The 13,741-nt window shown below is 40.9% G+C and overlaps 1 protein-coding gene across 1 annotated transcript; it reads right to left on the bottom strand.

Annotated features, from left to right (window-relative positions):
- Window positions 1-1,229: 1,229 nt before the first annotated feature.
- Window positions 1,230-13,574, bottom strand: CCNE1 (cyclin E1). Its single transcript, XM_054201130.1, has 11 exons — window positions 13,441-13,574; window positions 13,241-13,331; window positions 12,915-12,983; window positions 6,634-6,776; window positions 6,419-6,554; window positions 5,461-5,607; window positions 4,534-4,629; window positions 4,037-4,171; window positions 3,840-3,951; window positions 3,597-3,754; window positions 1,230-2,758 (listed from the first exon to the last, which is right to left on the bottom strand). The coding sequence occupies exons 1-11, from the start codon at window positions 13,452-13,454 to the stop codon at window positions 2,636-2,638; spliced, it is 1,224 nt and encodes a 407-aa protein (XP_054057105.1). The 5' UTR covers window positions 13,455-13,574; the 3' UTR covers window positions 1,230-2,635.
- Window positions 13,575-13,741: the final 167 nt, after the last annotated feature.

Here is a 13,741-nt window from a genome sequence, read left to right as displayed (position 1 = left end):
GGGTTACTGCAGAATTCAATTTGCTTTGCAGCATGCTTTATGCTAGCTCTATAGCTATTAAAGGGAGAGAGTTTCCAGTCGAGGAGTGCGCAGCAACGCGAGGCTAAATTGTTTTCTGGGCATTCCCCAGCGCTCCTGCCCCAGCAGAGCAGCCCTACTGTCCTCCCCTGCCGCCTCCTCACCCCCTCTTCTAAGTCTTCCTTAAAATTAGCTGCACCGTTCCTCCCTAAAATGGTTTTCAGTCTGTGGCAAGCAGTGCCTAATTTTCTCAAGCCACCCTAGAAAGGCAGTGCACTCAGACGTTAAGTATCCATATGTGTTGCAAGACAGCCAGAAACAAAGGTTCTTAAAGCATGAGATAAGGATGAGAAAGTAAAAAAAACAGTCACTCCTGCTGGAAAGTTCTGCACCTCCAGCGTGTGATCACGTTCCTACCTGGGAAGCTGCAAAGCTGTGATCTCCACGCTGTGAAACGGCTGCTTCCCACCCAAATAAAGGAGGTTGACCTTTCGGGAGGGGGGAGTTATAAAATTTGCAGGATTACCACCTAAAAACAGAGATCCAATTTAGAAAGAGGCCTGTTATCTGAACAGTTTCATTCACAGATAAATATGTATCTCTCAGATATGTGTTTCCCACACAGCCAAGAACACATGGAACACCTGCATTCAAGAGTGAATAAGTATTAACCAGAAAGTTATATTTAGCTTAAACTGAAAGTTAGAGCTCATCATATCAGTAATGTTATTACAGAATATTTTCTTGAACAGTTGAGAGTCATACAGAAAATACAATCCCCATTTATAAGGGTCAGTTACAGTTTAAATATGATTTTTAAATTTTTTTTTTTTTAAATAGATGACACACATACTAAGCACTGCACTGCAAAGCAACAGCAAAAGGACCAGTACTGAAGCTTTGCTGGTAATTTAGTAATTAAGCATAGAAAAGGGTTATTGTCCATCCTCCCCCCTCCCCGGGTTTTGTGTTTTAAATCTAAGGACCACAAAGTACCAAAACATGTCTTGACAATTCCTCCAGCGTTACCAACTTTTTCAACAGGCAAATATAACATTCCTTTGCCTAGGATATGTTAAAAGCTCTCTGAACTGGCACGCTTCTTCAGCTAACATTTACACCTGTTTTGTTAGCACAGAACTTAGAACCATTCATTGCAAGGGAAAAAACAAAGCCAGCAAAACACCACCAAATAATTTGCTTACCATTAGTTACTGTAGGCATTTTTATTACATTAAAGCTTGAACATTTATCAGAATATTGGGGCAGGGAAGAGCAACAGGGAGAATAACTTAAAAAAATAATAATAAAAAGCAGCCTTGCTGGGAACTAATGTTTAGAAAAATTAATCAACAGCAGAAGTAGGAACTTCATGAAATAAGTCTTGTAGCATTTAAGTTACCTACAGGACATTATGAATCCTGATAGTCTCACAAAAGTTTTCAGTGTTGTTGAATAGTCCTTCAAAGCGAACATCATGAGAAAGACACAAGCAACCTTTTTTTTTTTTTTTTTACATTTATTTCTCTATTTCCCTTTTCTCCAGAACCATGACTGCCCAGAAAACATCTTACTATGACTTCTCAGATTCTCAAACCTTGCAAAGGTCAAGGACAACTCTTCCTGTAAAAAGGCACACAACCAGTCCAGAACTCAATTTTGCACAGAAGACAATTAGCTGTCAAAGACTATGCCAAAATCCCCAAGTTTAAATGATTATGTTTTAAGAAAAAGGTAGGCTTTCCCTACTGATCACTTCTTGCTATTAAGCATAACAACCCAGACAATTTTATTCAAGAATTTCCCAGTACACTGATCATTAAAAAGCGTGTTGTGGAAGGATTGCCCACATACTTGTCATGTTTATTATCCCCTCCCCAGCCACCTGCATCTGGCCAAGGGAAATCCAAGTAGCCCAACATGACAATTTTATCTTAGTATCCAAAAAGGAAGTTTTAATTGATAAAGCAGTAGTGGTAAATAAATAAAGCCACAGTTACTACATTATTCATCCCCAACTCCCACACTACTAGTGGTCACAGTCTGAAAAACCTTTGCTTAACATAATTCAAAGAAAAATAGGAATATACATAAAACCAGCTGTCTTAGACAGCATTTTTATTAAAAATGGATACACAGAGACATAGCAGCATTTACAATAAAGAGTTTTTTTAAAAGGCATCAAGTTGTAAGCCAACCATTTGAAAAAGAGGCTTTGAAATGTTGTCTTCCAGAGCACTTTTTGCCCATTTGTCAACAGGGGACAGTGTGACTGCAGATTATCCAAAGGACAAATGGGCACAGAACTAATCTAAACTTCAAGCCCTTTTTCTGAACAGTTGGTCACATCAAGCATCACCCTCCGTAGCAGCATTTGGAGCACTCTTCGGTGTTCTTTTAAGTGGCTGGTGTACTTGATCCATTTCTTTAAAATATTTTAATGTTCAATAAAAATATTTCAAATAGAAAAATTTTTCTGTCATGAGAAAAGTAAGGTTTCCTTTTCGGATTCCATAAAAGCTTATGAACTTCACTGGCAGCATTTCCATAATGGAGCAGGAGTTAAAACCAGCAGAACAGGCACTTCAGCAAAATTGTCTGTCAACAGTTTCTAAAGTCATATTGGCTTCAGTCCAGAAGATTGTTTCTTACTACTTTGTGGTGGTGTAAGGACACCAGTGGGGAAAGGTGAAGTCCTATTTTGCTCAGCCAATATGGCTTGTTTTGCTTGAGCTTTGTCCTGAAAGCACAGGAAAAGGAGGAAAAAAAATTTTAAAAGATAATCTTTACTTTGGTATATTCTCTGCAACAAATCAATATAATTCACTGTTCATCTGATAGATTGCTGATCTGGAAATGCGTATCTGTATCCATGCTCCCCTAACAGTAACTGATAAATCATGCAATAGTTAGTGAATACAAACCCCAAGAGGTCAGTATTAACTTTTGGAATCTGATGATCAGCACTGTGGTACTTTTACCTTCAAGAAAGCAAAATTCAGAAACAACTGAACAGGGAGAGCTTTAACTTCTACTACAGCTACATAGCCTAAATAGGAAAAAAAACCCCACTCCAATAGCTTAGATTAACTACAGTTTGTTGGACAAGATTTTGATCCTCTGCGAGTTTCTCATGCTAAAAACCACTCTTGCTCAACTTCTTGTCAACCACTGTCACATACCAGTCCCACAAGATCAGTCTCAAGTGATTGGTCTTTATTTTCTCTTTTTCATTAGACAAGGTTGTGTTACCTGTATTTCCTATAGAGAAAGGTCTAACACGCAATATCTGAAGCATCCTGAAGGGTAGAAATATGCTTCCAATTTCTAGAGTAATTATTTGCCATTTGAGAAGAGAGGCTTAAGTTACAATTGCCTTTTTAAACTAAATACTGAACAATTCAGGTCTCTGTCCCAAGAACATTGCAACTGGAGTATAACCTTACGTCTTTTATCATCAGCACTCAGTCTCAATCCGATAATGCTTCACTTAAGTTTACTACATGTTCTAACCAAAGAAGAAATAAGATGTAGGAGATTTTACAGACAGCTTTTGTCACCATTATGCATATACATACCAGCAAGTCCAAGCTGTTTATGTGCGTCTGTATGTTGTGCAAGTCTTCAGGAGCTATACCTCTAAAGTGTTTGAGTTTGGAGCTTCCTACTTCCCTTATAGCCATCGCAAACGGAACCATCCATTTTACACATTCCTCTATCTCACACCATTCATAACCTGGAAGACAAGACATAGGCTTTTCTGCCTGAATGAAGACTTGATGCTTGTAAACTCATTAGACTTAGTTTATAAATGCCAATACCTGAAACTTTCTGCATCAACTCAGATGAGGAGAAGTGATACAAAGCAGAAGCTGCAAGTACTCCATACGTATATTCCAAGCAGCCAATATCCAGCACACAGAGATCTAAGAGCTACAAGACAACAGTTGTTTGATGTCTATCACAAGAACACTTTTTTCCAGGTGAAACAGCATTTGAAGGAAGAAGTCAGTCTTACCTCTGCTATTTGTACAAATATTTGCTGTGGATATTGTGGCAGCAATACCTCATAAAGCTCATTTAAATACGCAACTTGCATGTAAATGTTTAGCCATGATACAACTGTCAGTGGATTTAAGTTCCAGTTAAGAGCCTGAAAGAGTAGACACGCACAAGACTTCAGTATTAATAAAGAATTCCTAACCATGCAACTTTATTTACTCCAGATCAGAAGCTGTAATTCCAGTTCATCAAGGCATCTTTGAAACACACAAATCTAATCCTCTCCTGTACCTCCTCCTGCTGATAGGGTGGGGGAACAAGTCATTTTGTTAACACGCACATAATGGTGGATGCTTTAAATCACATGTTACCCAGAGAACACTGTTTTCTAATTAGAAAGAGAAATTGCCTCTTCACAGCACATAAGATTAACTGAGGCTCTCTGCTTTTAGTATGATTATGCTATACGTTTTTAAAAACTAAAATAGAACTAATTCCACTTTGAAATATTACCTTCATAATGATCAATTCCATACTGAGGATTTCATCTTCTGTACAAGCTCCATCTGTAACATAGGCAAACTGGTGCAACTTTGGTGGATATATTTCCTGAAAGATGGGAGATCAAGTATTAATTTGTGGAATAGGTTGTAACTAATCTCTTGTGCTTAAAAAAAAAAAAAAAGGAAAAGAGAAAAAACCAAAAGAATAACCCACCACTACTTCAGCATTTCAAAACAGAGGGGGTAAAAAAAAAAATAAGTTGAACCAACCCCCGATCCTAACTCTTGGTGTTCTACTCTGCCTTTAATATACACAGGTTTCTTGTTCAACCTCCCTGCTGATAGCCTTCACCTTTCATGCACTATGTTTGACTACAGCACCACGGAAACTGTATCATAATTGACATCAGGATATTTTTTTAATACATGCTAAAGAAAAGGCCTTTTATACCTTGCTTGAGAAGAACAGAATGAAGAATAATAGCCCTCTTAAAAGACAAAACAGTGAGAACTTAAAAAGCACTATGTATTTTAATAGTTCAATTTGTTCCAGTAAATAAAGAATAGCTCAGACTATCATCCAGTAGGTGCTCCACTCACAACAGAACTGCAACAAGCGGCCTCTGTATACAGCAGCCAGCCAAAAACTCATTTAGCAAAAACAATTCAAAACTTTAGATTTAGTCTAACACTGAAAAGACTATCCTTTTAAGATTAAAGACATACTATGATGTTATCTAGTCTTAATTTTAGCCACTTCTAAAAAAAGAGCAGGAATTTTGAAGAGGAAAAAAAGAACCTTTTTTTTTTTTTCCTCTCTCCCAACTGAAAAGTCACAGCAGCAAACTCCACAAAGCCTGACAAAATGCATCTAGCATATAAGTGTGCTGTCTGTCCATTCATACTTTTGTGTTTAAGTAAAGCTGGGGATACTTACCTCAAGCTTTGCTGCTATGAATAAAGAAGAGATACCAATAAGCTGCAATAGTGTTTTTACAACATTCTGTTGTGTTGCCATAAACCGATCAAAGAAATCTTGTGCTAAATAAAAAGTTTCTCTATGAAGCTTGTAGACTTCACAAACCTGGAGAGACATCAGAGATTACAAAGGTCAAGAACAATGTTATAGAGTCAAAAACAGATGCTACAGATGTATTTAAAAAAAACCCAAGAGCTAGACATAAAATTCATATTGGCTTTCTGCTTCACTGCTATTGTGAAGTAACATGTTAAATAAGAGCATGAGTTAAACAGTTTCCTTTGACACAAGATGACTGCCACTAACTTCCCCTCCAAGAAAAAAGAGATCAGAGTGAAAACCCTTTTAGGAAATGCAAGCACATGTTCTAACACCGTCAGAACATCAGTTCCTCATTTTTGCAAAGATGTATCATTCCCACACCTCAAAAGAGAAAATTCTCACAAATACGTCAGAATTAAGAACAGAGACTACGCCACCAAGTCATCCAAACAACAAGAGACTCACATACAGACAGAAAAGTTGTAGTACATTCTACATGCCAATAACAGATAAAGAGGTTGAGAGATGGATTTGGTCTCTAAGCCACCATACCTTCCTTCTTGCAGGGACTTTCATAATCATTTGTGCAGCTTTTATCTGCAGTGTGACCTTAAAAAGCTTATGTGATGGCGCTTTAGGGAAAAATTGATTATTATCCACTATCAATCTAAATGAATATCAGAATATACTGACACTTTGTACACCATCTGTACAATGCACTATTATATTCTTTTTTTAAAGTTTGGTGCTATTGACAAACTTTAAGATGAAGACAACTGTCTAGTGCTAAATGGGTTATGCAAAGATTGTGACGGTTATTAGAACACTTCAACAAAAGCACACTTGAAATACTCACAAGCACAGAAACGCTTACCTCCATTAGCCAGTCTAGAAGGATTGTTCTCATTTTAGGTTGCAGGAGAGGGTGCCTTTGCATATAAAGTTTATCCCTCACATATGTCTCTTCTTTGTTTATCATGTTTTTCCATACATCCTCTCTGTTCGCCCAGCTAAGAGAGATCAATGTGTTTATTCTCAAATCATAAGACGAAAGAAGGCAGAGGAGCAGCTGCAAAATAGCACACTTACCCTAGGACTGGTAATGGTGAAGCTCTAGTTGGAACAACACTTAGATGTATAAAGGGAGAGTAATCAACACCAACTGGATCATCATCTTTATCCGGAGTAGGAATCAGCATATGGGCATTTTTGTGAACATTATTCCAGCATGGCTATTAAATGAAATATGAGATTTTACACTGTGCCTTTTTGAAATACTAATTTTAGCTGTAAACAGAAGACAAGACATTGGCAAGAAACTATGACAGCGACTATGATTACCTATTTAAACTGCATTTAAACTGTATTTATATAAATGGATACGATCTCCCTGAGCCTTCTTTTCTCCTTATAGGAGAGATGCTCTGGTCCCTTAATCGCCTTCATCAGCTCTTTGCTGGACTCTTTCCAGTACATTCAAGTCGCTCTTCTACTGGAAAGCCCAGTATCAGACACAATACTCCAGGTGTGGCCCCACCAGTGCTGGGTAGAGACGGTGTTGCTTATTTTCACAGTAGAGAAAGTTTGCAACTAAAGCTGAAGAACATTTCCCCTGTTCTCCTTTTGAAGGACCACAACTGTTTCATGGAAGAATATCCAAGCTGGAGTCTCCTATTGTCATGTTGCATTTTGTTTGTACCAAAGATTTTTGCATGAAGGCAAGATGCTTGCCTTCAGGTAAAGAATAAGCAAATGGAACTTTAAAACCCAATTTGTGATTATAATTACACAGATACAAGGTCAGGATTTCTCGTAAGGAATATGTAGATGCAATGCCTGAAGTCACAGCTTCATGCAAAGCAACCTTGACAACGAACACAGCAAAACAGTAGTTTATAGAATTTTTCTTATTCATTCATGTTGCAGTGCTAAGATGAAAAAACAAAACACTTGTGATCCAATTGTTTTCAGAATAAAGCAAGTACATGTTAACCTATTGCCACTAAAGTATCAAGTTAATCATTTCATATACAGAATTTTGCCAAGGTCTGCAAATATCAGCCATCCGACACTTCACCCATCATATCCTTTTATTTAGATCAGAACTAAAGTTTAGGTTTACTTTTCTCCTGCCTAATTCTGTTAAACAGGATCTTGGTGTACGCTTCACACAGTTCCCCAGGAAAATACTACTTGTTTTATTTTGTGGTAGAATATAAAGCCAGCCCCACGTCATCATGCCTAAGTAAATTAAAATTTGGCATTTCTGCCTAACAGTGAAGTCAGCCATCTTGCTGCAAACTGATCTGTTCTGCAGTACTAAAAGGACAGAACTCCCTAACAAGATTCCTAATGTGCTTCAAGAAAACAAAAACCACTACAAAAATATCAGAAAAATCATGAGGTGATACAAGTAAAACGCTCTACATGAAACTTTGCCTCTCACAAAGGTTCCACACCTGATTTTTACCCTGTCCTTGCTACAAATGACATCACTTTCCAGCAAAATGGCTACCCTCTAGCATCAGTTTCAGAAACAGAAACCACTGACTCAACAAAACCAAAACCAAATTTCAGTTCACTCACAGCTAGGACTGCTTTGTACTTTGAGTTACTGACACACAGATGAGGAGTTTTTCTTCTTGGAGTTCTACATGCAAATCTAGCATAGCTATATACCCAGCCATGTCATGATTTAATTTGGGTGGGAGAAGACAGAAAGAGGGAATAGAATCTTTATCTTAAAAGTGACAGATTCCTTACAAACTGAAAGTTCAAATGAAAGTGTCACATCAGCATCGCTTTAAGTTAATTTTTGTCCTCCCTCAAAACTAGACTTTAGTCATACTTTGTCCTCCAAACTGCATAGCAAGCCCAGCTGCCAACAGCCTTTGGAGAAGTGCTGCCTTATCAGTTAATCAGCAAACCAACAGAAAAGCAGTACATACTATAATATCTCTTGAAAGGTACCTACTACACCAGCAGCTTCCGAAGGACAAGGGATCTGCTGCACGGAGTTCTCAACCAAAGTAGATACCTCACATACCACACTGCAGCAACAACTACTGTTGATTTAAGATATTTCACCACCCCCAATCTTCCATAAGGAAATATAAATCAAGGGTAAAGAACTTCTTACGTGTTTTTAGAAGTGAAAACTCAGTTTTTGGCTACATAATATCACTCATCAAGACAACTGTGGAAAAGATGCAAGCGACAGAAAAAGATATAGCTTAGCTAGAGATAAGAAGGAAACAAATGCACAGGGCCCTTAAAAGCAAGACAGTACCAGGAAGGGAGACAAGAGTCTGAATTAGTGTAAGTGAGGGAACACTATAGCTCTGGCATGGATTTTAGTTGAAGGAAGGAGCATATTAATCAGACTTGAGTCTTTAAAGCAGATTTAGCAAGACATTCAACCAAAACTAAAGAAACAATACCAAGAAACTTAATTATATCACACCGTAACTGTAAGGAAATGTGAGCAACCACCGAAAAAAGAAACAGTTTAAGGTGGGGAGGGTGTGAGGAAACGATGAAGAGCTTCCTTTGGGCTTGCACAGAGCCAACCCGAAAGCTGGGAGCTGCCAAAATGCAACACATGTTAGAGAGAATCTGTGCAGCCTAACATAGGAAATCCTACAGTCCTGGGCTTACTTCTGAGGCAAAGAGGAGCAGAGTAGGACGCGAACCAAAAATCAACGGGGAACACTGCCTGTGTATGGAGCCCAGCAAGAAAGCTTGGTGACACCACAGTTATATTCCGTGAACAGAACAATTGATCAGAAATACAGTTCTCAGTCCTGAGAACTAGATACAGACTGGAGAAATTGAACTGAGGACATGAGAAGGCTCATTAGGAGGTCCAAACAATTCCATCAGAGCAGTCATGCCCATACAGCTCCAAAAGAAGAAAACCCAGGAGTTCAAAGGTGCTAGTGTTTTGTTTTGTTTTTTTTAAAAAAGCTCAAAAATTTCCACCTGCAGTTTTCTGCAGCATGTCACCATTCACTGATACATCAAACGTGCACTGAAACAGACACCATTCAGGCGTATAGGCCAGACACAAAAAGGAGCAGGTAGCGACCGTTGAGGTTACTGGTTACAGGCAGGGCCTTCAGTGAAGCTGCCACACCTAAAAATACAAGCTGCTGACACACTCACGCATCAAAACGTGAGTTGGAAGCCACCAGAACAAGCTTCCACAGACCAGGGTAAGAAGGGGAGCAGGAAAGCAGAGGAAGAGGGTGACCGCAGAACTGCATTCAAACAGCAAGGTCAGAGGATTTTCAGCATGGAAACTGAAGGCAGAGGAAGAGGAGGGAGACAGGCCTGTTTGTCTCACCCTAGAAAGCAGCACCTCTTAACAGAGAGACACTGAAATCAACTACTAGACTGCTGCCTTAGTTTGCCCATCAGAAGTAGTAAGACCTATAATGCTAACCATTTTTCACTCGGAGGATGCATTAGTTTGAAGTATAGGGCTTTTCTTTGCCATTGGAAAGGGATTCCAGAATTAATAAATAGGAGAGAGAAGAGCAACTCACATTAAGTTGATCCAATTCTTTCTGAATAGCATAGGAGCTTCAGCTACTTTTAATTTTCTAAGGAGTCTGAATATTTTCCCACCCCAGATTTGAGCCAAGTCAAGCTCTCAACTTGGATATAGTTTACATTTGTTGTCTGTCTGAAGACTTGTAAGTTTCTTTTTAGGGTTTTGTTTTTTAAATTGGATCTTACAACAATAACCTAGATTGGTTCAAGAAACTTTTTGAAGGATATTTTCAAACCAGTTAGATGGAACATTTTCACAAGAGGGAGACCAGATTCTGGAAAAAATGCCTAGTGAGAAATTGATCAAAATTATTTCCTGAGAATTTACTCCATCTTCTTTTCACCTGAAAACTTTAGTTAGTTTCATCTAAAGAAACTAACTCCTAGATTCAGTTCTCCACTCTGGATGGAGGTGGCCATGTGATTTGCATCACAATTGCACAGGTGACTCTAATCTAGTTAGATGAATTTTGTTTTACATGGAGCCTTGGAAGTGTATGCATCCACAGAAAGCAGCCAGAATTAATATGAGAATTGCTAGCAGAATTACCGCAGTGCCAGTTCTCTAAAATCAAACACAGAATTTATGCAATATTCTGCTGTCACAAACCTGATGATATAGCCACCCTTTCATCACATAAAGGGTAACGGCATCCTAATTAAGAACTCAGGCCTTATGCTCAACAGAAGCAAACTAATGAATTGACTATGAAGATGCTGTAAAGTGGGATGTGACTATGATATTTTGCCTTGTGCATAAACTAGTGTCAGTAAACAATTTATTTAATGTAGAAGTCATGTGGTAGAGGCTGCAGTGGATTTATAGCTACTTGCATTTTAGAATTGTTGTGCCTCAACAGAATAACTATCTCACTGGCTATCATACAAGCCTGCTATACTGCTGCTGGAACCATAAACATATTCTCATTAGTGGCCCATGGCAATTTATATCAGAGAATAGCTTGTGTCACACCATAGACTGAAGAGCTGCTGCTGTGCAGCCAAATGTTAGCTTTTTTTAAACAGATCTGTAACAATCTGGCTACTTTGTCACAACAAAAAACCTTCTCTATGTAGGGATGGATACACAGGTACCCATTTTAGTTATGGTTTACAGAATCAAAGGGCCAAATCCCAGCAGCATCCTAAGTTTAACTTGAAAAATCCCCAAGTATTTTGGATGCCTACTGCTTAAATTATCTAAGTTTTAATTTACCTATCATTCTTGAAGTAACATTGAATGGCTACAAGGCCAGGAACACAAACAGGAACAAGAAATTGGAAGTCTCTATCTACTTTCAAAGTTGAAGGTCAACTTAAGCAAAATATATTTCAAGTCTCCTTCCACTCTCTTTCTGGAAGAAGGTAAAAATTCAGTCACTGTTGAGGATTCTTTAACAATACCTTGCTATTATGCAATAAACATGCACAAGAATCCCTTACTCAGCTCAAACAGAATGAATCTTTTGGTGAAGGAGAGAGCTGTGGTGAAGGACAGGCAGCTCTTCCTTGTCAGAAGTGAGAAATTAGTTTAATATACTGCACAAAAGAAAGACAGAAGGGAAGGAGAGATCCCCTCATTAAATGCTCACCATTTGAGCCCTGCTTAATATGTTGACTGATAACTAGTATACGCAGTTGCAACAAGCAGAGGCCATTCCAAACAATGATGCCCATCTGTTATGGTAGCACTTTAGTCTTAGAACTTCCAGCTGCCACTTCTGGTTAGATGTGCCACATTATGCATAGCCTTGCGTACCAAATGAGTACGGTCTGTACTCCCCAATCGTGACTTTTGCAGCTTAAGTATCACCCTGCGCGGGCATTAACAGGCTGAAGTCCTAGTGACAGTGACTGAGCAAACATGTGTGTATGTGCAGAAAAAAAAAAAAGAGGGGAATAAATCTATTTCAGAAAACAGGCTACTCTGTTTTATTTAGAGTGGGCATCTCAATGTACAAAAGCATCATGCTTTCAATACCATATACCAATACAGATACCAATAGCATCTCAGGTTCAAAGATTAGAGGCAGTACACTAAGGGAGCAAAAAGACACTACTGAAGTTAGTTTTGACTTTGTAACTCAGATCATTCTAAACATCTTACTGAGAAAACTGGCAATGGTCACTACTAACCTCCACTGCGATCCCACAGCTAAGTGACTTTACAGAAGTTATCCCTTTGTTCTGCAGAGGAATGAAGCCTTACTACTGCATTACCACCTAGAATAAACTTCAAAGTTCTAACCAGGAACCTCAGACTCTCTTGTCAGTCTGACAGCGATACTTGTCAATAGGAATGGAGCTGATGATGGAAGGAAAGGCAGACCTTTCCTCGCTCCCAGGTGACATGGAAGTAGAGACATGACTGCAAACAGAATCATCTCAAAAGATGATTCTGTTTATATGCTTAAGTGTCTTGTGCTTTGGCCTACAAGGTCTATGTAAGCACATGACTCTACTCTCACAACTCTCTAGAGAAGTCAATGCAGACCTCCACCATGTAGGCCTAAAAGCATATTAAGGCTTTTGTAATGTGCACCCTTGCAGTCCCAGGACAGTTGGATACGCTGAAGTATTAACGCAATGTTTTATAGTGACACAAGCCTCATCTCTTGCAAAGACTCCAAAGGAACCTGTATGACCTGAAGTGTTTTGCGCTCTTCATCAGCCGGGGTTGATAGTCCCCCATTGCTATACAGCACATGGTGGCTGTACATCTGCCGCGCCGTGTTCATAATAACAATGAAGTACTGCAAAACAATAACAGGGTTAAGTAAGGTTACAGGCGCATGACCTAAAGCCAAATCGATTACCTGGTCTTCATACTGTTTTTTTCTGGTCATCTCCATTTTGGCAATTTCTTCATCGGGATCCTGTAAGAACTACCAAAAAAAAAAAAGATTAGATGATTTTAGGAGCGCAAACTGTGGGATGAGGGCCCAAACTGTGGGACGGGCTCACATCCCCACCACCCCAGCACCCAGACCCCTGCATGGCCCCCAGGCCACCCAACAAAAGGTGGCGAGGGCCCGGCGGCAGGGCAGGCGCTGGCCTGCGGGGGCACCGGGGCCCGCCGGGCCCATCCCGGTGCCCCCGCAGGCCAGCGCCTGCCCCGCCGCCGGGCCGGGCCCGCACTCACCGTGGCCACATCGGCTTTCCTCTTGCGGGCTCGCATGGCGCACTCCGCACCCCCGTCCCCCTTGGCGGGAGCCTTCTCCTCCGCGCAGTCGCTGCCAAGAGAGGAGAAGCTGCGGGAGCCCCGGGGCGGCGGGGGAGCCTCCTCGGGGGGGGCCTGAGGGAGACCTCGGCCTACAGGGGCCCCGCGGACGGCGGACTCACCTCTCCCGCCGCATGCTGCCCGCCTGGGCCGCGTCGGGGCGACCGGAGCGCCGTGCGGGGAGCGGCCGAGCAGGCCCGGGCCCCAGCCCCCACAAAGGGCCGCGAAGGCGCGGAAAGGGCGGCCGCAGCCCCGGGGCCGGCCCCGCCGGCTCCCCCCCGCCCCGCAGCCGGGCACCCCAGGAGACGACAGGGGAGCCCCGCCGCCCCCTGCCCTGGCTCGCTCCCCGCCGCCCCGGCCCTCACGGGGCAGACCGGTGGGTGGGTGGGGGGGTGCCGGCCCGGCGTTGGCGGGGCGTAGGGG

Source organism: Rissa tridactyla, chromosome 4 (assembly GCF_028500815.1).
Source record: "Rissa tridactyla isolate bRisTri1 chromosome 4, bRisTri1.patW.cur.20221130, whole genome shotgun sequence".
Taxonomy (NCBI): domain Eukaryota; kingdom Metazoa; phylum Chordata; class Aves; order Charadriiformes; family Laridae; genus Rissa; species Rissa tridactyla.
This window is presented reverse-complemented; position numbering and strand designations above follow the sequence as displayed.